General features: G+C 39.1%; 1 protein-coding gene across 1 annotated transcript in view; it reads right to left on the bottom strand.

Moving 5' to 3' along the window:
* Positions 1 to 26,277, bottom strand: part of EXOC4 (exocyst complex component 4) — an 805,586-nt gene that overhangs the window by 698,735 nt on the left and 80,574 nt on the right. Inside the window, exon 6 of the mRNA XM_027538961.1 lies at positions 20,250 to 20,493. Within this exon, the coding sequence (XP_027394762.1) occupies positions 20,250 to 20,493 (244 nt within the window). The remainder of the gene's footprint in view (positions 1 to 20,249; positions 20,494 to 26,277) is intronic.

The raw sequence follows: 26,277 nt of genomic DNA on the forward strand, positions 1-26,277 counted from the left end.
ATCATTCTTTCCTTTTCTGGACTTGAATGGTAGTATATCCCACTTTTAAGGAACGTATCACATGCGGCTGACTATGTGACTCAATCAATGTGGGTCACTTATTTCTATACAGACATTTCACCTCCCTTCCCTATTACTAGTCTTTTAGAGCAGACACTGCTTTGTACATCATTGTATACACTGGAGCACTCAGAAGAATGATCAGCAAATATCTGCTAAATGAATTTCATGTGTATACCATGAACGAGTACAGACAATCTTGGAATGTGACTTTTATTATATAATCTGTGGCTCTCAGTTCATAGTTCCTATGGAGACTTATGAACCAACCTGGAAAGTAGAAAAGGAAAGCAAAAGAGCTTGTTGGCAATGTCAATTAACAAGATTTTATTACCATAAATAAGAGGCTATAACTACAATCTCATCAAAACGTATAGCATATTATCTATTCCTATGGCTTCTTTACTGCCCAATTACTATAATTAATGTGCTAACGTGACAGCCAGTAACCATCTTATGATAAAACCCTAATATCTCTTTGACATTTTAATTTAGACAAGACAGAATCAATAAAAATTTATGTAGGCTTCCGAGTCTGGAATATACATATATAATTTAGAATTATACACTGTATTTGTAAACAGGACCCATTTTACCTTTGAATGAGGATTTTTTTAAAATCTTGTAAAGGTCAATTCACAATTATACTCACATTTACCTAAAATAATTCTTGATATTCACCTCTGTTATATGACATCTACTCACATAACAGAAGAGAGCAGTACAACGGACAGGAAGATATATCTAACTTAACAACCAAAATAGTTAACTTCAGTGTAGGTAAATAATCTGGATAAGAATGGTATCTGGCATCATACAGAGAATATACCTGATTAAGCTAAGGTTCTACTTTTCAAATAAAGATTTATGTTGAGTGTGTAAAGTGTGGTTCCCAAATGTCAGTCCACAGACCACAGTGCATTTTTCAGTGGTAGAGAGAAAAGTAAGACCATACGCTGATGTTTTACAAAAGTAAATGTATTTACTTTTATCCTTTTGGTATCCTCTTGATACGAAAAATCTTATTTCCGTGACAGCAGCTACACTCCCAAATGTCCTTACTTGACAAAACTAAAATCTAGTAACACTATGCTATACCCCAACATTCTCGAAATGATTTTTTATGGGGTCACAAAGAGCCGGACACGACTGAGACGACTTGGTACAGCACAGCATAGGTGACTTGTAATATTTTGTTAGTTTCAGGTGTATAGCAGTGATTTAGTTATAAACAACTATCTCTTCTTTATTGGATTCTTTTCCCATATAGGTTATTACAGAATACTGAGTAGAGTTCCCTGTGCTATCCAGTAGGTCCTTGTTGACTATTTTATATATAGTATTCGGTATACGTTAATCCCAATCTCTTAATTTATCCCTCTCCCTCATCTTTCCCCTTTGGTAACCATAAGTTTGTTTTCCAAATCTGAGTCTGTTTCTGTTGAAATGATACTGATTGAAATGAAATGAAATGAAATATTGATTCATGACATTCAAAAGCATGAGACAAATTCGTGCCCAACTTCCCAATGGCATGAAGTTCTAGGTACAGGCCTAACAAACCCGAGATAAAACACACTGGAAGAGAGGTGGCTCCTCCAACGGGAGGGGCTGTTGCTAGTTAACTCCAGGGCCACCAGACTCCATGACTGCACACACCTTGGCTACTACTCAGGACAAGAGCAACTCGGCAATGAGGGGCAGTGCTCTGTTTAGAAAAGAGACCTAAGGAGGAATTGAGGTGTAAAATGAGATCCATGGCATCATAACATTACGGAAATAGCAATCTCTGTTTAAAATGCTGAGACAGGGCCACTGCACCTGGAGGATCAAGACCAAGATAGATCTGTTGCAGTGTGACCATCAAAAGTCATAAGAGAGGCTACATGGGGAAGAAAAGAGGGAAAAGAGCCAGGCCAGAAGTGGAGAGATTCTACCTGCCACTCTGCCTACTTTGAAACATCCACCAATTTCCAAGACAGGAAAACCTTCCTCTGCCTCCCCACAGAACAATCTTGAATATACCAATTAAATCTGCAGCTCAGACAGTAAAATTTAAAACTTTTATGCTGCAAGTGATATCATCCAGAAAGTGAAATGGCAACTCAAGAAACGGGAGAAAAATATTTGCAAGTAATTTACCTGATAAAGGATTTGTATCTAAAACATCTCAAGATTTCTTATAACTAGTATCAAAAAGACAACCAAATTTTAAACTGGACAAAGGATTTGAATATATTAAACAGTTCTCCAAGGAAGATATATGACTGGACAATAAGCAAACAGAAGATGCTCAACATCTTAGCCATCAGAGAAATGCAAACCAAAACCAGGAGATACCATTTCAAGCTACCCGGATGGCTTTAATTAAAAAAACAGGCAAAAAAGCATTGGAAAGGATGTAGAGAAATCTGAACTCTCAAACAGTGCTGGTGAGAATGCACAATGCTGCAACTGCTTTGGAAAACAGTTCGGTGGTCCCTCAAAAGATTAAACACCGAACTACCACATGGACCCAGAAATTCCACTCCTAGGTACGTACCCAAGAAAAACAAAAAACACATATGTACAAAAACATGTACACAAATGCTGACTGCAGCATTATTCATAATATTAAAATATTAGTAAAACAATAATAGTAAAATCTTAAAAGTGGAAATAATCCAAATAGCCATCAACTGACAAATGGACCAAAATGAAGTGGTACATTCATACAATAGAATATAATTTAGCTATCAAAGGAGATAAAGTACTAATACATGCAACAACATGAACCTTGAAAATGTTATGCTAAGTGAAAAAAAGTCACAGAAGACTACATATTGTGTGATTCTATTTATATGAAATACTCAGAATAGGCAAAGTCTACAGACGGAAAATATGTCAGTGGTTACTTAGGTAGGCGGGAATTGCCCACCACAGCATATGGGTTTTGTTTTGCAGCAGGGGACAAAAATGTTCTGGAACTACATGGCGGTGATGGTTTCCCACCCTGTGAATATACTAAAAACCACATTTCAAGGTGTGATTTGTGTAGTATGTGAACTATATCTCAATAGATCTTTTTTTTTTTAATCATCAGCTGTGGCTCTGAGTTAGGACACTGAGGTCTCAATCCCTCCCCTGTGGTGAAGCAAAAATACATACAACAGTGAAAAAAGGAATCTGATGTCTCAAAAACTGAAGTATCATTAATACTGATTCCTGTGGACTCTCATTACCAGGAGGACATTAGCTTTCCTCTTCTGGTTCAGTTGTTTTGTTTTGTTTTCCCCTTTCTCATATAAATAACCTGAAAAGAAGAAAAGATGCACATTCTTTCCCAACATTGAAAATTCCCAACCCTGTAATTACGAGAAAATCTGTCAACTTCACCAAGTGTTCCCATCTGAAAAACCAAAGTATTAATTAATAGCTGTTCCAGGAGCTTCACACGACTGAAGGATGGATCACGTTAGAAAGTGGACAAAATTATTGGAGGCAATGGTACCATAATTAAAGAGGGAGGGGGGTTCAGGATCCCTTTGTTGGAGTTGAGCAACTCTGAAGACAATGGTTACCTTTTCTGATAAAAAGACAGAGAGAGAGTGGGGAGAGCAAAGGGGTGGGGGGTGGGGCAGGGAAAGAGAATGAGAATGAATTAAAGTGAAGACAGAAATTCCTGAAGGACTCCTTCTGGGTTTAGATCTGAAGATGTTAAGTTTAAGGTGTTATGCACTGGTACTTGCATATGCAAGTCAGGAGCTCAGGAGACAGACTGATACTGGAAATTTACAAAGTGATAAATATTTGAGGGAATGAGATTACTCAGGGATAATATGCAGAGTAAGAAAAGCAAGCCAGACCCAGCATCAATACTTCCTGAAACAGTAGCTGTGAAAAGATGGTTAGGAAGCAAGGAAGGAGGAAGAAAAGAAGATAGGAAGGAAAACTGTAGGAGACAAAGGAAAAGAGAAGAGCAACAGAGGCAAGGCCACATGGTGGCCGGTGGAGGTCAAGACAGAAACATAACACTCACAGGTCCTGGTGACCTTGGAGAAAGGGCTCCAGGGGAGCAGTGGACGCTGAACTCAGCATCAGGATGAGGAGTGAATGGCCAATAACAAAGAAGAATCCAAGTCAGCCCCACACTTTGCCAAGGCCCACCATTCCTCACCAGCACATGCCTGCCTAAAAAAGAAAATGAAAAAGCAAGATGACTCTCCCTCAATGCAGCAAAGAGAGGCCAGGCATCACTCACATAAACAGGACATACACTGCACTGGTCTGGTCCAATTTAAAGCTACCAGAAATAAATGGAAATATGTTGTTAGCGGCAGACACACTCAGGATAACCCCCACACAAAGCCCTATGAATGTCATTCTCCACTCCACTCTCCCCACCCCACAAAATATTAACTAAAGAAGAAATAAAACAAGACACTGCAGCTAGCTCAGCTGCTTAAATCCTGTTAGGCTCAAGGTTTTCACCACTGATCCAAAAGACAAAAGAGCAGGCAGTCATTAAACTACCAGACAGCAGTCCTTACACTGAACTGAGTTAAGAAAAGGCCTCAGACAGGAATAAGCCTAAGAATCATGGAGATGAGAATTCCCATTAACTACAATTTCTACCAGTCAGAAGAAAATCTCTCTCTCTCTCACACACACAGGTTATTTCCAGAGTCACAAAATAGTATGCAATAATATTCAATATAACATCACAGTTGGTGAAAGAAAACTTCAGTCCTGAGATGGCAATGTGGTATAAATGCCTATATGCAGGACTGGCATTAGAAAGCTAGACTTGGTACCAGCTCTCTGCTGAACAGCCATGGGATAATCAACATATCATCAGACTGTTCCAAAATCTCAGGCTCCTCAAATACAAATTTCCTCAGGTGAATTTCCTCATTATAAACTGTGAGAATTAAACAGAAAACTCAAAGTGGAAGTATACTGAAAAGCAAACTCAGAGCAACAGTAAACTTCTTTCTGTACCTTTAACAGTTACCACCCAGAGTAGGAAAACAGGGAGAGACAATCGATACTTCAGATGTCCCCATGGGCCAGCGGCATCTCTGTTCTTCCCCCAGCTTAGTGAAGTCCTGCTTGTATTGCCTAAGATACACTAGTACCATCCCAACAGAACCCTTCTTTAATTACGTTAGTCGGAGGCAGGTTCTGTCACTGATAACTAAGAGAGTCCTAATCCACATTGCTCAATCTCTCAGTCATGTCTGACTCTTCTGCAACACCATGGAGCAGGCTGGGGAAGAGGTTCCTGATAAGGCACCCCCAGAGAGGCAGAAGCAGAGTGGAAGAGTTGGAGGAATGGAGCCAGGCTCCAGGCTCCTCTGTCCATGGGATTTTTCAGGCAAGAATACTGGAGTGGGTTGCCGTTTCCTTCTCCAGGGGATCTTCCCGACCCAGAGATCAATCCTGAGTCTCTTGCACCTCCTGTGTTGGCAAGCAGATTCTTTACCACGAGCAACACCTGGGAAGCCCAAATTCACATTATAAGAACCAATTCCTTCATTCCTTTTTGTATAATCCCTCCAAACAAAAGCAGATGATCACAATGGACTGAGAGAACTGACAAAACAGTGACGTGTATGGCCCTTCTGGGCCAGAGAGTAAGAACACAGCCCCTGTGTGCATGTGGGATTCTTCACCATCTGAACCACCAGGGAAGCCCCCTGCTGACTCCTTCTACATGGTGCCCGCAGCTAACGCTCTCGCGATGGACAAGATCTCCAGTGAGGCGGGAGTGAGACGATGACAATGATGGCAACAGTAAGGATCACGACAGGGACCACTACACCAACACAGCCACTCCGATGACAACAGGCAGGCACTGCACAGAGCACACGCGCAATCCTCACACCAACTCTATGAGGAAGGCTCCATTTGTAGTCCCCGTGTTATAAACAAAAAACTAAAGCTCAGAAACAGAGAACAAAGTGTTCAGTCTGGGACAGCGTTTCTTTTAAACGGTGTTAGAAAAAAAAAAAAGAACAAATTCAAGAAAAGAGGCAGAAGAGTTATGAGTACCGTACAATGTTAGGGAAACCAAGGCTGCCAAGAGTCAATGAAACTGCCCATAATTCCTCTACCTTCTCACTGCCAACCAGTTTTTACCTCTGGCATGCTATTAATTCTCACAGAAGTCTCAAATCAGCATTTTGCTCAATGTCAGATACGTACATTACTCCACGTAAAACAGATAACCAACAATTACCTACTTTATAGCACAGGGTAAACAGCATACTATGCTTTGTAATAACCTGTGAGGGAAAAGAATCTGAAGAACAGATGTATATGTATAATTGAAGTACTTTGCTGCACACCTGAGACTAACACAACACTGTAAGTCAACTATACTAATAGAGAAAAAGGGAGAGAGAAAGGAAAGAAAAGGAAAGACCCTCTTCAGTCCTTATTCAAGACAGTGCAGCACTTGCTTCTATTGACCATGCTCTCCTGACTTCCAGCAAATGTTCCAGCAAGGCTATCACCTGCTCCCAGCAAATCATAGACTCCATTCCTCCGACTCTTCCACTCTGCTTCTGCCTCTCTAGTGATGCCTTATCAGGAACCTCTTTCCCAGCCTGCTCCTTAAGTGCTGTCAATGCTGCTCAATCCTCACACTCACTCTAGGTGAGCTCATTCACCACTGTGTCCTCAAACATCCACTCCCTAATCTCCCAAACGTATCTTCTGTCCAGATGGCTCTCCTGAGCTGTCGACCTCAAACCCAACATCTCTTAAATAAAACTCATCATTCTCCTCCCCAAACCTGCTTTTCCACTTACCTAAGTCAGTGAATGGGAGTCACTTGATCCCAGCAAATCATCCTTCCCTCCCTCTCTTCCTCAAAGCCAAATAATAACCAACTTCTTTTATTTCTACCTCTTTACTGTCTCTAGAATGGGCTTCAGCCTATTGCCACTGTTGCTCTGCTCATACAGGCTTTATTTTCTCTTCCCTGGATTGCTGAAACAGCCCTTAGAGGAGCTGTCTTTCCCTTAGTCTTCACCTCCTCTTCTCTAAACTGTAAACTCAATGAGGTTAAGAACTGCCTGATTTATCACTGTATTCCAGTATTTGTCATAAGAGTAAGCGTATGACAGGCAATAAATATTTGTTGAATCAATGAATGAAAAAATGAGCTCTAGCAGATGAGAGAGATGGAGACCCGATTGCAGATAACAAGTGATGAGGAAATACGTATTAGATATTACAATCTCCTGGCTTCAGCACCCCACAACAAAAAACATTTCACATGAAATTCTCTTCTCAAAAGACAGCCTTATCAACCTGAACGCGAGAACCAAAAGAAATGTAGTTACAAGATGAAAGATATATGCATCCACAGCTAACTTGAAAAATTATGTAATAAAATATATCTCGTGTTTAAAAAAAAAAAAAAAAAAACAGGGAAGAGTCAGGTGAAGCAAGTATTCGTTCTTTAAACATCCTTCCAATTACCTGGCAGGTTTTGAAAATAGCCTGCTTACAGAGGCAAGCAAAATGTTAACCTGTTCTCTTAGGTATCCTACTAACTTCCTACCCAGAGCTGTCCCTATGCATCTCATGTTGGAATGCCACTATGAAAACAGGCAGAGGATTAAGAAGAAAATGTCAAAAAATAGTCACAGTTGCACATGGCAAGAAATGTCTATGGTATAAAGCTATATCCTCAAACTGTGAAAAATGTTCAATATTTAAGGTGAGATTTGACTATCTGAATCTAAATTTAACATCCAAGGAACCCTGAATTAGTCATTTGGCTGGAAAACCCATTTTAGGAGCCAAGAAGCTGACTTACTTGGTCACGAAGCAAAGACACACACACAAGGTAGAAAATCAGTTTTGTTCTGCTACTTATCTGCTGAGACCTTAATATCAGGTTCTGCATTTCCCATGGACAGACAAAGGCAAAAACCACAGAATACTTATTTCCCTACCTCCATGTTCTAAAAGACAAGAAAATACTAACCTCTGAGCTTAGGTTTTCTATGAAAAATTAAAAGAAACTGATCATCAATTATGTCATATCAAAGCAGTCTTAGATTTACATTCCTGTGAGATATCACATACACATTTTCATAATAAGCTTGGCTGAACTAGTATTTTTCATTTCAAACAGGACATAGATGCCATTTAATCTTCAAGGTTATCTAATATCTACTTCTAAGGGATGAAAATTAGTTTCACCACTTGACAACAATCTTCACATAAGAAGAAGTTACTATTTAAGGAGTGCTGACTAATTCCCATCTGTGCTATGAAAAGAATAGGGAAAAAACTATTAGCAATATAGAATGGAACACACTGAAAATGAAAAGAACTGGGTCCTGGCTCTAGTAATTTCCTTTCTGTGTCATTTCCCTACTTGTCAAGTCAGCCTCTCATGATCAGTCTCTGAATTCTTAGATGACCTCGAATGAACTTCTAATGTGTGGCAAATTAGTGACTGAAACTAGAAAATAAACCCAGGCCCTCTTTCTCTGAATTAAAGTGTTAGTATCATACTTTAAGCCTTTGCCAGGACAGTCTCCTCAACAAAAGGGGATGAGAAAACTAACAGTCACGTGCAAGAGAATGAAACTGAACCACTCTCTCAACACCAACACACACAAAAATCAACTCAAAATGAACCACAGACTTGAACCTAGAACTGAAACCATGTAACTTACATGAAAACACAGGGATAATAGCCTCAACATTAGTCTCAGCAATGACTCTTTGGATTTCACACCAAAAGCAAAATAAACAAGTAGAACATAAAAGTAAAAGGTTTTGCCCAACAAAGGGAGCCATGAACAGAATGAAAAGCAACTTATGAGTGGGAGAAAATATTTGCAAACCATATATCTGATAAAGGGTTAATATCCAATATATAAAGAACACACAATTCAATAACACAAAACACAATCCGATTAATGGGCAGAGAAACTGAAGAAGACGTATTTCCAAAGAAGACATACAAATGGCCAAAAGGTACACAAAATGGTGCTCTACCTCACTAACCACCAGGGAAATGCAAATCGAACCTACAAGATCACCTCACACCTGACAGAAGGGCTATCATCAACAAGACAAGAGACAGGATGGTGGGACGAACGAGGTTCAAGGGGAGGGGGACATATGGATACAGTACAGTAGAAATTAACACTGTAAAGCAATTACGCTCTAAAAATATAATTTTAAAAAGAGATGACAAGTGTGGGGGAAAATGTGGATTAAAGGGAAACCCTTGTGCACTGTTGGGTGGAAAGGTAAACTGATGCACCACTGTGAAAAATAATATGGAGGTTCCTCAAAAAATTAAAAGTAGAACTGCCATATAACCCAGCAATCCAACTTCTGCATATATATCCCAAAGAAATGAAAACAGACTATCAAAGAAATATCTGCACTCCCATGTTCATGCAGCATTATTCACAACAGACCAGATGCGGAAACAGCCTAAGTGCCCATCAATCAGTGAACAGATGAAATACAGTGGAATATTATTCAGCCATGAGAAAGAACATCCCGTCATTTGTGACAATATGAAGTGGACCTTGAGGGTATTGCTGCTGCTGCTGCTGCTAAGTCGCTTCAGTCGTGTCCGACTCTGTGAGACCCCAGTGTTAGGCTAAGTAAAATAAGTCAGACAGAGAAAGACAAACACTGTATGTGTTCACTCATATGTGGAAACTATAAAAGCCAAAGTCAAAGGAATAGACCAAGGAGGTTAAAGGGGAGATAGTGGTCAAGGAGTATAAACTTTGAGTTATAAGATGAATAAGATCTGAGGAGCTAAGGTAAAGCATAGTGTTATAGTTAATACTGTATTATATACTTGAAAGTTGCTAAGGGAGTCGATCTTAAATGTTATCACCACCAAAAAAGAAATGGTAATTATGTGAGGTGATGCACATGTTAGCCAATGGTGGTGACCATTGTGAAATATTTAAGTGAGTTAAATCAGTATGTTGTACACCTTAAACCCACACAATGCTATCTGTCAATTACATCTCAACAAAGCTAGGAGAAGAAAAGCCCTTCATCCATTTGAAAAATAATATACTGTCGTAACAGAACATTGGAAAAATTATCCACAAATCCACTTAAATACAAGAGAAGTTATGATTTTAAGTGTCTATTCTTATCACTTAGTTGTATATTAGTCTTTAGTACAACAATGTACAAGGTTTCTAGGGGAACTGTCTAGGTACCTAAGTTATCAGTCTGCATCTCAAGTCAATTAAAACTCATTTACTCTATGGCCGCTGATCACACTTCTTAAGGAGTCCGGCTGTTGCTGAGAGGGCTGCCACTGATCATTGCAGGGAGCATGGGTCAGAGAAGGGATGTGTGGCCATGAATACCATTCTTCTGAGGAAGGACAAAATCAGGCCCAGGAAACAAGCTAGGACCACCATCCTTATGGACGCCAGAAAGCAAACTTCCATGGCAGATAAGAGGCAACTTCTCCTCTGAAATCCACCACCACCAACCAGCTTTGTGAACTGTCAAGTCATTGCAGCTCTCACATTTGCTTGGGCAAATCTGAGATTAATAATAATGCCCCTGCCTGTGATGAGGCCAACAGTGAGCCTCACTCAGGTGAGGCGCCAGATGGCAGGCTGCTCTGCAAAGCATAAATGTTACAAAACTGCAGAACTCCATGATGTCTCTGATGTTATAAAGAGTGTTCTCAAATTTTAGCATACGTACAATCGTCTAAAGTAGAGGCTCCTGTGGGCCCTGCACTGAGGGATTCCAATTTAATCACTTCTCCACCATGGGGAGAATTTGCATTTCTAAATCTCAAGTGACAGCGGTATTGCTGATCCTTAGACCCCACTGTGTGTACTGCTGAGAATTTTTTTTAATAGAAAAATTGCTTACTCTTATTTTAAAAGTATCTTTTTTGCATTTTTCTTACCTATTCATTCATTAAACTTCCTGGGCATTTGGTATGTGCCCAGCCCTAAGTCAGGCTTCAAACACAAAGTGAACCCTCGTCTTACAAACTTACACCTCAGTCTGATTAGAGAACATAATGAGAACATGGACCAGGAGCTGGAGGAGCCCAGAAAACACGAAATAAAGCCTAAGATACACACGAAGGTACTTTAATCATATGTGACCTCACTCCTAAACATCACCAAGGGAAGAATTTCATTTGACCCAAGTCTGTTTTTGTGTGTTTTTGCTACAAGAAAGAGTCAGCGCCAGTTTAAGTGTGGAGTATGTCTATATTATGACACCAACAAGCATGAAGAGAATGACAAGATCTAAGGCAGCTCCTACCATTCGCCAAATAGAGAAGTGGCCTTGATGCAGCATGAAAGCTGACACCTAAGTAGTATTAGCAATAATCTGAAATGTACATTTTATTGTTTCCTTAAACTGGCCCAATCTCTAATTGAACTTCCTATAGTATGCAAAACAAGAGAAATCAAAAGCAAATGTTTTGCTTTTACCCTGACAAATGCAAAACAAAGATTTGAGAAATGTTCAACACTGAGTAAGACCTCTGGCCCATTCAGCCAAGCACCCTTTCTCCAAAGGACAACATAAAATCAGAAAGACAGCTGTCCAACTGCACGTTTACCAAAGAGCTATAAACATACCCATAACATGGGTAATGTTATTAATTCACCTGATATGTCAAGAAGATCTCATCAATGAACTTAAGTCTTACAAGAAAGCATGCAGATTTGGGACCAGTACTACCTTTCATGGTAATAAGCTGGATGTTTCGGTTAACAAACAGTGTAATAAGTCCCAGAGGTAAAGAAGCAGTTCCTTTCATTTGTCCTAAAAATATTTCAGTTAGGCTGCAGGTGATTACATTCCAGTTGAGGAATAGTGGGATATTTTTCTGTATGTCTCTGGTCATCTTAGTCACACCTTCCAGTGTTCAATAGTTTGGGTGTATTTAGAGCATATTCTCACTGATAAGTGTAATCAGAAGTAGAGATTTAATCAAATGGAATCATAATCAATGAAGTTAAATGTACTCGCTTCCGCTTGCTTGCATTTGAATTAACCACTCATCCAAATTACATCGAAGCCCGCCCTGATGTCAAGCATGTCCAAGTGCTACATACAGCGCCTGGGAATGGCTACAAGAAGCCACCAGGACAAACGCTTGACCTTGCTTCAAAGCTGCTCTTAAACGATTTTCCTGTAAAATAAGATGGCCAATTTCACCAAATCCTATATTTCAGATATTTAGAAGAGTAATAGAGAAAGAAGAGATGAAAGGAAATGCTCTTATTTGAAAAATACATGCCTGACTCTAGCCACAGATATAAAGAAATCGTGCGAAATATTTCGTTTCTCTTTCCATGAGCACTGTACTTGTACCATAAAACTAACCTTGGGGCTGGAGCCTTTAGATATCTCAGAGATAAAACCACTCTGTAAGACTGGCCTATTAAAACAGTATGCCTTCAAGTTCTGGACTCTGGATTTTTAAAATATTTGGAAGTACATTTTTCCAACTTTTAGAACAATAATTCAGTGTATCTCCACAAATCTATATCCTGTGTAGACTGAGAAATCAAGAGGGAAAAAAAGTTTTAGGAAATGAGGCAAATACCAACTATGAAGAAAAACATGACTATAAAGGAGATAAGTATATGTTACAATTATTTAGCCAGCATCATCTCACACGGATAATCCATTACATGACAGATACTTAGGGGGCAGAAATGAAAAGGGTATACAGTTGATTACAATACAATGTAATACATGCTAAAGATGTTTAAAAGTAGCATGGGCCACTCCTTCAGATACCAAATCTCTCAAAATCATAAATACTAAGATTGTACTAGAAGAAAGTTTGGAAAATTTTATTTATAATCTATGAGTGAAGAAGAACTAAGTTCTGACACAAAATCCAGACCCTTTAAAAATAAAATATTAATAAATACAACCTCATAAAAATAAAAACAATGTATACATGATCAGACATCATAAAGTCAAAAGAGAATGCAGCTGGTGGGAAATTACAATATAAATTTCAAAGAACTAATTTTCTTGATATATAAAGAGTTCCTTCAAATCAATAAGACAAACATAATGGAAAAATGGGTGTTCACTGAAAAGGAAATAAAACACTATTTGACCACTGTATTACTGAAAATTTCAACACTTAAATAAGTCTACTTTTAGGAAAGGATAATGAACCATCCTGCACCTATCACCCTGATTCAACAATTATCATTTAACACTAATCTTATTTTAGCTATCACTACAATCACCTTCAATCCAGATTATTTTGAAGTAATATATCCAGATATAACACAAATATCATAACAAAAAAATTTATTACACAAATAGGAAGTTTAATCTCAAATTTTCTCTAAAAAATACAAATCGAAACCATCTTGAAAATACAATTTTTCGCTGATCAGATTGACAAAGATAAAAATGTTTATAGTACAATCTGTTTACTAGGGAATACAGGACCTCTCAAACATTATTGATGACCTGAAAACTTGGTATTATCGCCACGAAAAGTACACTTGGCAATAATGATCAAAATCTAATCAACCATAAAACTCTCATCAGCCAGCAGAAAAAACTGAAAACGGTACATCAAGAATTGGATGCTCTCCTTCTCACATCTTATACGTCAATGTCAAGGTAACTGCACAGCTAGAATAACTAGTAGTAACTAGAAGCAGGTGCTATCAAATGAATGGAGATGGCATAAAAAGGTAAAAGCCGCCTTACTTATTTAAAACATTCATACCATACACCCTAACACCCACCTACCCAGACCAGATTGCATCCCCATGGTTATATGCTCTTAGGGCACATTTGCTCTTCCTCCATGGTACTTAAACACAATTTGTAATAATACAGTTATCTAAGAATTCTCTAATGCTCTTCTTCCCCTTTAGACTTTTAAACTCCATAAGGATGGGGATCATTCATATTTGTTTGGTATTTTAAGACAGTTCCTGGTCCATGACAGATATTCAATATAAGTAGAATTCATTCTTTCATTCAAAAAATATTTATTATGGGTCTGGTGGACACTATGCCTACATTCTAGAGATATGGTGCTGAACAAGGCAAAAGCATTCTGCTTTCGAAGCTTCCATTCCAGGAATAGTCAAGAAAATCACACATACACACACACATCACAAAAAGCAACTTAATGAACATGATCCAGTTGGTCTGCAAACAGGTATTTTTCCACACTAATACTTCCAATCAGAATTTCCATTTGTAATGATCTCTTTCTTTCTTTTTTAATATTTATTTTTATTTATTTATTTTGCTGTGCTAGGTCTTAGCTGTGGCATGTGGGATCTAGTTCCTGGCCAGGGATCAAACCCAGGCCTCCTGCTTTGGGACCACAGAGTCTTAGCCACTGGACCCCCACAGAAGTACTGTAATGCTTTATTTTGATTTAAATAACCTGTGTAACACTGTAAATTAATTCTTAAATAATGAATTTATTTTTCACATTAACTTAACAGCTGCAAAACTGGGAGAGGGGGACCCATAACTTCACTATCCAAACACAAATATTTTAGCATTAAAGCATATTTCGCTCCCATTTTTCCATGAATCTTTCCTCAATACCACAGTGAGCACAGAATATGCAGTGTTCTCTTTTTATATCGGACACTTAATCTTCCCTCATTCATAACAGAGATGAAGGTACAGGGCAGAATGATCTTCCAAAAGGGGGAAAAGGTCTCCCTGGCAGTCATGGCATCCACCTGCCAGACCAGCAGTTTTACCAAGGTGGAATGATCCTTCAGCACCTCCCCATTCTGCTTTCATTTTTAAATAGGATCATTTTCAAATGAGTTGAGTGGTTGTTTCACACAGGCCAATCCTTCTCTTTTCCCAGTTCTTCTCTCTTCCATATTCTTGACAAGCTACAACAGCTGTGAGAAGATTTTGTTTCTTCCCTGTATTCCTCATGCTTTTCTTGCTGTTGTTTAGCTGCTAAGTTGTGTCCAAGTCTTTGTGACCCCATAGACTGTAGCCCACCAGGCTCCTCTGTCCATGGGATTTCCCATGCAAGTATACTGGAGTGGGCTGTCATTACTTTCTCCAGGGAACCTTTCTGACCCAGGGGTAAAACCTGTGTCTTCTGCATTGGCAGGCAGGTTCTTTACCACTGCACCACCAGGGACTTATTTGCTAAACAATAAAGAACCTCCTCCAGCTTTTTTGAAACAAAAATGACAGGAAATGTTCATGAGCTAGATTTTGGAAAAGAACCAATAACTAGGCAGTGGGACTTGAAGAAATTGATTCTGAGCTGCACAGGCTGCAGGCCACACCAACCATCTGAGACTGAAGACACCACCTGGCTTTCTGAGGAAATTATGGGTAGCAGGTAGTTCTGGGAGATTTTAAAGCACATGTTCTCCTAATGTCTATCAAGTTGGTGACAACAGTAGTTGAATATTTTCCTTTCATAGTAAACAGAGGTTTTAAGACACTACACAATGGATCAAAAGACAAAATATTTCTCCTATAAATAGACAATCGGAGAAGGCAATGGCACCCCACTGCAGTACTCTTGCGTGGAAAATCCCATGGACGGAGGAGCCTGGTGGGCTGCAGTCCATGGGGTCGCGAAGAGTCGGACACGACTGAGCAACTTCACTTTCACTTTTCACTTTCATGCATTGGAGAAGGAAATGGCAACCCACTCCAGTATTCTTGCCTGGAGAATCCCAGGGATGGGGGAGCCTGGTGGGCTGCCATCTACAGGGTCACACAGAGTCGGACACAACTGAAGCGACTTAGCAGCATAAATAGACAATAGATAGATTGGGGGTCAAGAATAAAATAAAATAAAAAGTGAGGGACCTGGTGATTTTTGAAAATTAGCTGTGAAAGTATTATGGCTCTGCAGGAAGTGAAAGCAAAAGAAAATTCACTAGTCTGGTTCCCACTACTTTTCTAGAGAAATAGCACACAACATTAATTCGCTTTACATAAAGACAAATGAAAACAGGCCTGCAGTGCATCACAACCAGAATATATTTAAGATGATGATGCTGAACAATGAAACTTCTAGGGAAAGTTATATTCTGGCACCTAGCCTCAGAGTAGCATTTATATGCTAATGACCGGAACAAGTTATCTCAGCGGGAGTGGGAACTAATGGAGAGAAGAATTTTGTGGAAGAAGGATTCATGGTTCTTTTGTCTCTGCTCCATCTTCCTTTACGGAAAACAGACTCTTGTCCCTTTAGCATAAGATTCCTTGACGGGTAAAAGAGAATAGTAATAATGCAAACTGTTGAGACTTTGCTTCTCTCTAAAATAGTATCACTGACACCTCCCAGTACAGTTTAACACAAAGTACCATGCAAGCTTCAAGAACCATCTGCCAACATCCTTTCTAAAATTCTAGACCTCTAGAAACAACAGTGCCATCACTTTGGAATGAAGTTTCCCAGGTAATTAATTCTTGGAGTTTTATAGCATTAGTTGCCACATAGCCACTACAGACTTGCTCTAAATTATCAGTTATTTGGAACACCAACCCAAGAATTTAGTCTTTGACTTTCAAAAAGAATGGTTGAATCAAAATATTTGCTTTCTCTGTGTTACTGTATAATAAAGAGTTTTGGCCCCAAATTTCAGGTTTGTAGACTTTGTAAAATGGAAATCATGTTATAGGCATGAAACCAAGACAAACAGCTTGTTCGCAAGCCAGTGTCCAATATATCCTGCCTACAAAAGCCTCTAAAATACTGACAAAACACGAAACTTGAAGGGAAAAAACCCTCCTGCTGACTCATTCTTCACAGAGAAACATTTATTATTTCCTGGGGCAGTATGCTAAATTTCCACTTCTATTGCTTTAATTTCCACTTGTGAATTTTGGAAGGGGTTGAGGGAAGGGAAGCAGAAGAGATCAAAATCCTAGGAAAGATGCATTGCTTTTAAGGGGACTATAATGAGAACTGCAGAAAAGTTATTGATCCCTGCCCTTTTCCTTTTGTTTCCAGTATATATTATAGTTGTGCTGTTTCCCCATGAAAGTTCAGTGTTTTCATCCAGGGACTTGCAGCAACTGGGTAAATAGCAAATCAGAATTCTGGAGTGTTCATTAGTAAAGAGGCAAAAGGCCTTCAGGAAAATCCAGGATCCAGGCAAAGAAAAAAGACAAGCACAGTTCCATCTGGAACCATTCCCAGCTTCTCTGGACCACAGTATGAGAGATCAATGAACATGAAGTTGAGAAAGGAACCAAGAACAAATAAACTTATGTATTCATACACAACGTACGCATGGAATGGTGCTGACTGGCACTACTCTAACAAACTCTAACCATATAACCTCATCTAACGAGAGCTAGCCTGTAAGACAGGTATTACTGGATTGGCCATAAAGTTCATTTGGATTTTCCCATAACATCTTATGAAAAAACGAAAGAAATTTTTGCCTGACCCAGCATTTACAGAACAGAAATTCAAAGTCAAGTCTTCTCAACTCCAAAATCCATGCTTTTCCAAACATGTGCTTTGACATACTCCATGGCAGAAGAGGGGTAGAAAATGCTTTCTTTACCAATTGCACTACAGAATGAAGCCTACCAGAGAATTAATTTTTGAAATTCCAAATCGGGAAAGGAGTACGTCAAGGCTGTATATTATCACCCTGCTTATTTAACTTATATGCAGAGTACCTCATGAGAAATGCTGGGCTGGATGAAGCACAAGCTGGAATCAGGATTGCTGGGAGAAATATCAATAACCTCAGATATGCAGATGACACCACACTTTTCACAGAAAGCGAAGAACTAAAGAGCCTCTTGATGAAAGTGAAAGAGCAGAATGAAGAAGTTAGCTTAAAATTCAACATTCAGAAAACTAAGATCATGGCATCTGATCCCATCACTTCATGGCAAATAGATGGAGAAACAATGGATATGGTGACAGACTTTTATTTTCTTGTGCTCCAAAATCACTGTAGATGGTGACTGCAGCCATGAAATTAAAAGACACTTGCTCCTTGAAAGAAAAGTTATGACCAAGACAGCATATTAAAAAGCAGAGACATTACTTTGCCAACAAAGATCCATCTAGTCAAAGCTATGGTCTTTCCAGTAGTCACGTATGGATGTGAGAATTGGACTATAAAGAAAGCTGAGCACCAAAGAATTGATGCTTTTGAACCGTGGTGTTGGAGAAGATTCTCAAGAGTCCCTTGGACTGCAAGGAGATCCAACCAGTCCATCCTAAAGGAACTCAGTCCTGAATATTTATTGGAAGGACTGACACTGAAGCTGAAACTCAAATACTATGGGCACCTGATGCGAAGAACTGACTCATTTGAAAAGACCCTGATGCTGGAAAAGACTGAGGGCAGGAGGAGAAGGGGACGACAGAGGATGAGGTGGCTGGATGGCATCACTGACTCAATGGATGTGAGTTTAAGCAAGCTCTGGGAGTTGGTGAAGGACAAGAAAGCATAGCGTGCTGCAGTCCATGGGGTCACAAAGAATCGGACATGACTCAGCAACTGAACTGAAATGAATGTGTAATTAAAATCAGTGTTATTTAGAAAATCCAAAGAATATAAAAAACGTAAGTAGAAGACATCAATTTCTTCAAAAATTTAAAGTACATCTGAGGGACTCCATACTAAGTAAGCTATTATTTCTCTTTAAATTTGCTTATCTTCTTTCTAAATAAGTTTTTAAATTCCTAAGTATAAAGAGTAGAACTCCTTCACAACAGGCTAGCCTGATTATGATACTGCCTAGGACACAGTGTCCAGCACCTCCCAGGAACTCATGTTATTTGAGCAACTCAGAAGAAATGTTCTACTTTGCCCTCTGTTCTCAGATAAAATCGTGGTTTCCATTGGCCTTTCCCCTCTGATGGCAAATTCTTGCCTTGCCCATATCTGGTGCCCATAGAAGGCTGAGGAATAGAATAGAGAAGCAGGAAGAAGGGACAGAGACCCATGTAGAGTGAATCTTGAATCTTCTAGGAAAGCCTCAATTTGAAATACCTTCTCCCATCATCAGATAACATCAGAGTATTAAGCTTTAAGCCCAGTGTATGACAGTCAAGAGAGTCAGAATCAGAGGATGATTTGGTTTTCCCTCATGAAAGAAGAATTATGAAATCCAAACCTTATTAGTTGTTTTAAGTCCATAAAGGAATTCCTGGGACTGATGCCTACTGGCAAATATAACATCACCACACATTGAAGGAGAAAGCATGGGACAGAGGAAAGACCAAGGACTTGCACTCAACTCTAAGACTAGCCACTTGTTCTGTGACCTTGAGCTAATTACTTTATCTCTGAACCCCAGTTTCGTTAACTGTAAAATGTGGATACTAAGTAAGTAGCTCAGAAAGTTGTAATGAGAATTAAATAAGGTAATATACATAAATTGCCTTGAATACAGTTTAGTGCTTAAGAAATATTCAATAACTGCTACTTTCTTACCTTTGAGTATGGACAACTTCTCAACTACATCCAAAACCAGCTGAGCTACACTCATTCAAGCTGTTTTCACCAATCTGAGTTTGTATGGTCCACAGCATCCAAAGTTCAAGAAATAACATCAACTTGGTATATATATACAACAGAGTATTACTCATCCTTAAGAATGAAATAATGCTATTTGCAGCAACATGGACAGACCTAGAGAGTGTCATATTGAGTGAAGTCAGTCAGATGGAGAAATATCTTTTGACATCCCTTATATGTGGAATCTAAAAAGAAATGATACAAATGAATTTACTTATAAAACAGAAACAGACTCACAGACTTTGAGAACAAGCGTACGGTTGCCAGAGGGGGAAGGATGGGGAAAGGGACAGTTAGGGTATGTGGGATGGAGACATGCACACACTGCTGTATTTAAAATGGATAACCAACAAGGACCCACTGTATCACACAGGAACGCTGCTCAACGTTATGTGGCAGCCTAGATGGAAGGGGGCTTGTGGGAGAGTGGATACATGTATTAATACAAGTATGGCTGAGTTCCTTTGTTGTTTACCTGAAATGATTACAATATTATTTGTTAATTAGGTATACTCTCCAATACAAAATAAAGTTAAAAAAAAAAAAAAGAAATAACATCAGTAAAGAGTAGAACATGACTTAGTGACTAAACAACAAAGATACATATAATACTTACCACTCCCTACCCTTCAAAAGGTATAGTGAGTACAGTTAGCAAAAACCTACCTTGGCTGGTTCTCAGCCGTGAGGTTCTCTCCCCTCTGATAGTCACTGTCAGCCACCTGAGTTGTAGACCTCTTCACGATTTGCTTAAGTTCCTGCTCCAAGCGTTCTGTGATTGCCTTCACTGTCTCTGGGATCTTCTTCAGTTTGGCCAGCCCCTTGATGAGGATGCCCATAAAAAGGGTGCTGTTCTCCTCTGGATCCAACTCCAAATCTTCCTTGATGTCCTGGAGGCTTATTTCCTTCACTGTTAAAAAAAAAAAAAGAAAGAAAGAAAAGAAAAATCAATCAGGAGCCACAGACTGCATCAGATCAGATCAGTCGCTCAGTCACATCCGACTCTTTGCAACCCCATGAAGCGCAGCACGTCAGGCCTCCCTGTCCAGCACTAACTCCCGGAGTACACTCAGACTCATGTCCATTGAGTCAGTGATGCCATCCAGCCATCTCATCCTCTGTCGTCCCCTTCTCCTCTTGCCCCCAATCCCTCCCAGCATCAGAGTCTTTTCCAATGAGTCAACTCTTCACATGAGGTGGCCAAAGTACTGGAGTTTCAGCTTTAGCATCATTCCTTCCAAAGAAATCCCAGGGCTGATCTCCTTCAGAATGGACTGATTGGATCTCCGTGCAGTCCAAGGGACTCTCAAGAGTCTTCTCCAACACCACAGTTCAAAAGCATCAATTCTTCGGCGCTCAGCCTTCTTCACAGTCCAACTCTCACATCGATACATGACCACTGGAAAAACCATAGCCTTGACTAGATGAACCTTTGTTGGCAAAGTAATGTCTCTGCTTTTGAATATGCTATCTAGGTTGGTCATAACTTTCCTTCCAAGGAGTAAGCATCTTTTAATTTCATGGCTGCAGTCACCATCTGCAATGATTTTGGAGCCCAGAAAAATAAAGTCTGACACTGTTTCCACTGTTTCCCCATCTATTTCCCATGAAGTGATGGGACCGGATGCCATGATCTTCGCTTTCTGAATGTTGAGCTTTAAGCCAACTTTTTCACTCTCCACTTTCACCTTCATTAAGAGGCTCTTTAGTTCCTCTTCACTTTCTGCCATAAGGGTGGTGTCATCTGCATATCTGAGGTTATTGATATTTCTCCTGGCAATCTTGATTCTAGCTTGTGTTTCTTCCAGTCCTGCGTTTCTCATGATGTACTCTGCATATAAGTTAAATAAGCAGGGTGACAATATACAGCCTTGACATACTCCCTTTTCTATTTGGAACCAGTCTGTTGTTCCATGTCCAGTTCTAACTGTTGTTTCCCGACCTGCATACAAATTTCTCAAGAGGCAAATCAGGTGGTCTGGTATTCCCATCTCTGTCAGAATTTTCCAGTTTATTGTGATCCACACAGTCAAAGGCTTTGGCATAGTCAATAAAGCAGAAAGAGATGTTTTTCTGGAACTCTCTTGCTTTTTCCATGATCCAGCAGATGTTGGCAATTTGATCTCTGGTTCCTCTGCCTTCACAGACTGCATAACCACATCCAAACCCAGTATGGGTCTAAAACAAGGGACCACTCCCTTAAAAGGAATCATAAACGTTTTTCAACTTAATTAAAGTATACTTATATAGTAACTCTCTAAGAATCACACAAAAAAATTATGTTCCTCAAATTATACCCAACCCATCAGTTAATACAGGGTAGAAACATTAAAAGTAAGCAAATCTCCACAGAAAATTTTCTACACTTCTCCAATGAGTCAGTTGGTTCATGACATTTATCAACATTCACTGTATATAAAATGCCATTTTGATGCTGCAGAATTCCAAAGAGCCACACCATAGTCTTAAATTCATACTGATTAATTAGGAGTGATAAGTAGCTTGATAAAAAGACATAAATACATGTGGAAAAGAAAAGACATGTAAGTTAAAAGTATAACAGTAAGAGATGAAGAAAAAGAAAGGAAAAACAGTATGTACAAGTGAAACAACTGTGAAGAATAGAAGAATATTCCCTAAATACAAAAAAAAACTTTCTATTTTTCTTTAAATACATGTAAATACATGTCTAACATAATATCATTATTTACTAAAGATAGGTCTTGCTAATCCACAGAAGTTTTCTGAGTAGTAGATCTTTAGACGACAGCTTTCATCTAAACCATAAGGTTTGGGAATGAAAGAAATAACTTCTAACACTGGCTTTTAACCCCTGTGGGAGTGGAAAGAGGGCAGGGCTGGGCTCTGAGACGCCTGTCATCTACTGAAAACCACAGGCCTTTCCCTCAAACTAACACACACACAACTAACGCTTCTCATATAATTTGAGGGGTTTCCACAACAACCAGAACAACTACAGGGCAAAAAGCTCTGGCCTAAAAATAATCTTCTTATTTTACGAATGGTGGACTACAATGGACAAAAGCAGAGTGAGTAAAAGCCTAAGGATGGACCCCAATGAAGTTGCTCCCATCCTCCCCTCTCTCCTTCTCTCTTCTAAACACCTGAAAGGCCTTTAAGATGGGATCCTTCAAGACTTCCCTGGTGGCCCACTAGTTGAGAATCCACCCGCCAATGCAGGGGACACGGGCTCGATCCCTGGTCCAGGAAGCTCCCATATGCCGCAGGCAAACTAAGCCCGAGCGCCACAACTGCTGAAGCCCACACTTCAAAACCTTTACAGAGACTTTTGAATTTTTTAAAAATGTGGCTCCTGAAAGACTGTGTACATTCTTCTTTAGTAGATTCAAGCTCATCTATACTACAGACCCAATCAAAGTTCTTCGGCACGCCTGGAATATTTTGAATTTATTTAGGAAAGAATGAACATATCCCAGTATATGGAATAAGTCCTTTTAACCACCGGATAAAGTCTCTGAAACCTCTACTTCAGACAACATGTGCGCTACTCCCCCCAATTTGTTTTTTTTGCTCCCAACTCATAACACGCACTAATGTATAAACTTAATGACTTCACTTCACTTAATGACATCCGTGATATAATTACTTACACAAATTTGTTCCTAAGTGAATAAGCCCTCTACAGATTATCCATAATGCTGTTGCCTTAACTTCAACTCACTAGACCAACCCACAACAAGAGAGAAGACGACAGAATGAGCAAATCCATATGGCTTCCTTCACAGCATAGAGGGCATCTGATGATACGGTAATTAATTGTAAATATTTTAATACTAGCAAACTGGGAGTAGAACCAAGAAGCTTTCAGCCTCTAAACTGACATGACAGTTCTGAAGCCAAGCGAAAAAAAAGTCATCAATATTTCCAGTCATGACATTCCAAGAACAGACATTTTAGTTACTGGCTTTGTTTTATACATAAAGAACTGGACACCTCAGGCCGCAGAATTACTCCATCCTGCAAAAGCAGCTTCAACAGTAGAAAAGGACTTAGTGGCCAGGGAGCCATCTAAATGCAGCAGGGCAGAGAGGGAAAATGAAGCAAAAGCTCTAAGCAGAGCTTTAGGAAGGAAAAAAAGTAATAGAAATTCAGCTGGGACAGAAGGATCTTCAAGAAAGAGCACATGAGTCACAGACAAGACACATCAGAGGACCAGCTAATCGTCGCAACTTGCACACGTGCTGGGTGACGACGAATGCTGGATGATGAGGTACACGCAGTTGAAACCAACAAGCCCCTAGACTACATGCCATACAGGTACTTATATGCACACTAATATGACAGATAGCCTATTAAAAATAACAAATAAAGTATGAATAATATAATGCCACAGCCCCAAATGGCACATTTGCTTACAAACTTATCTGTCTCCCAAAATCTTCTAGAGCATAAACACTGAACAGAGTCAATATTAATTAATTTATATCTATTTCACTTGCATCAGCTGAAAATTAAAAGGAGATTCTAAAGAATAATATAATAAGCCATGAAGACTCATCTAATAATCACAAAAACCCAGTGAGGTCAGATAGAATTATTGGTGCTTTAAAGGAAAAAGCCTTGTACAAAAATAATTTAGCTGAAACTCAGCAAGTCTTCACACCATCATTAGAACAAAATATACATATTTCAATACTGATAAACCCTAAATCACTCTCTTGTATGTACCTCTACTCTTATAATATGTATTCAGTGTTTTAGAACACTTTAAAATTAGAAATACTTTATACCTTTCCCAATTCTCTTATCTTTGATATTTTTATACTTTTTTTTTTTCTTTTTGCTGAGGACCTTATCAAGTGAGAATTTCCTGAACTTGGTTTAGAAGACTTTAACCTATAGGACTGTGTTAAATGTTAAAAGACTTTGATGTTCTTTAACCAATTATTTCTACTAAAATGTTACTGGTCCCAATTGTTTCTTTTAGACACCCACATATTACTAAACAGGTAAACAGACAAGACAGGACAGGCAGATAAGCATATATATCTACACCTCAGTGGATATGTGGGATCGTGGAAGGCGGGTTTAACTAGGACACTATGGTAGTCACAAAAGAATTAATTAGATGCTATCTAAGGTCTTTTCAAGCTCTATCATTCCCTGATTCCATTAAACCGTAGTTAACTCTAGGCATCTCTGGTTCCAAGGCCTACAGCTAATTATAAGAGCCTATTTAGTAACAGACAAGCAAGGTGAACAGTCTATTTATGCAGCTAAATATCTTATAAGAGAAAACTACTTTTCTGTTCATCAGTAAATACAGAAAGCAACCTAGACCAGTCCCTGGCCACTTTATTTTTCTCAGTTTGTTTGGTAAGAAGACAGGTAACACAGGCCAGGCCTATACACATGTTATTAAACTGCAGGAGCTAAGAGCTTTGGTAATACACATTAACCTTTTATTGAATATACGATTTTATTTATCATTTATCGTTATACATGTCAGTTAAGGCATAAGAGATAATGGTACTGTTTCCTATAGAAGTTCCTATAGATGTCACTCCTTACACTATGCAGGGTCCATAAATTACGTAAAGTTCATAAATATGATTTCAACCTATAGAATTTACATGCTGTATTCAAAAACATTATCCCTGTTTAAGAGAACTGTCACTATTAATCAGAATTCAGCATTAAAAAAAAAAAAAACTTAAAAAAAATTACCAAGTCTAATTAGACCACAAAGTATCAACAGAACTGTACAATGTCACTCTGCCCTCACTGTTCTGAGCCTGGCCTCAAAACACTGACAATATTCTTAAAGGGAAAATAAGAAAGTTACCGCTTAAAGATAATTCTTATGCTTCTGATCAACCTGGCACTGTAAACTCATACCTAAGATACAAAATCTGCTCAAAACTCAATTATACATAAAATATAAGCTAAGGAATTAAAAAGAAATAGTTAGCTCAAAATTGACAACATCATCTCTGTGGACAAGAAATGCAAAAAAGTCGAGCCAGAGTGTGTGTCCAGGGAGCTTTGGGTGGACAAGCAGGCAAAGGAAGGCAGGATTTGGCCCATGTAGAGCTAGAGACTTAGCACGCTCCACTGGACAGATGAGATGACAGAAATCCTTTAAAGGCTGCAAGCACAGGACCAAACCAAGCTCCAGACCCACACTGGTAGGCTACTGGCCTCATCAAATCCTCATCCTCCATTTATGCCCCAGTGGAGCGACTTGGTCAACGACTTATCTTAAATACCATTGGGTTCACCAATGAAAAATTACCTCTAACATCTTCTATTCTAATTAATGCACCCACTGCTGCATATTGAGAGAGCACTATCTGACGCACTGGTTGCCTCTGGAGTATAGAGTCTTGATTAGGGTCTTTCAAATGTTAACTAACTACCCCCAGAGTGTGCATTCCTGATTAAGGTACTTCAAAACTGTTAACTAAGCACCCCTAAGGTGCAGATTAAATTACTTTAAAGAAAACTACAGACAATATAACACCCCACTCCTGAAAGGAGGCTGCCAAAAGCTGTTGACAGCTGCTGCTACTAGGGGCAATCATTTCCAAGGAGCCAGGAGATTTTACAGCCTCAGCATACGGATAGTTTCAATTCAGAGGTGAAGATGGAACCCCACACTGCATTCAGTTCTGAAAACACAATGAATATACATTGATCCTTCCATAGTGAA

The sequence above is a fragment of the Bos indicus x Bos taurus genome, chromosome 4, assembly GCF_003369695.1.
Source record: "Bos indicus x Bos taurus breed Angus x Brahman F1 hybrid chromosome 4, Bos_hybrid_MaternalHap_v2.0, whole genome shotgun sequence".
In the NCBI taxonomy this organism is placed as follows: domain Eukaryota; kingdom Metazoa; phylum Chordata; class Mammalia; order Artiodactyla; family Bovidae; genus Bos; species Bos indicus x Bos taurus.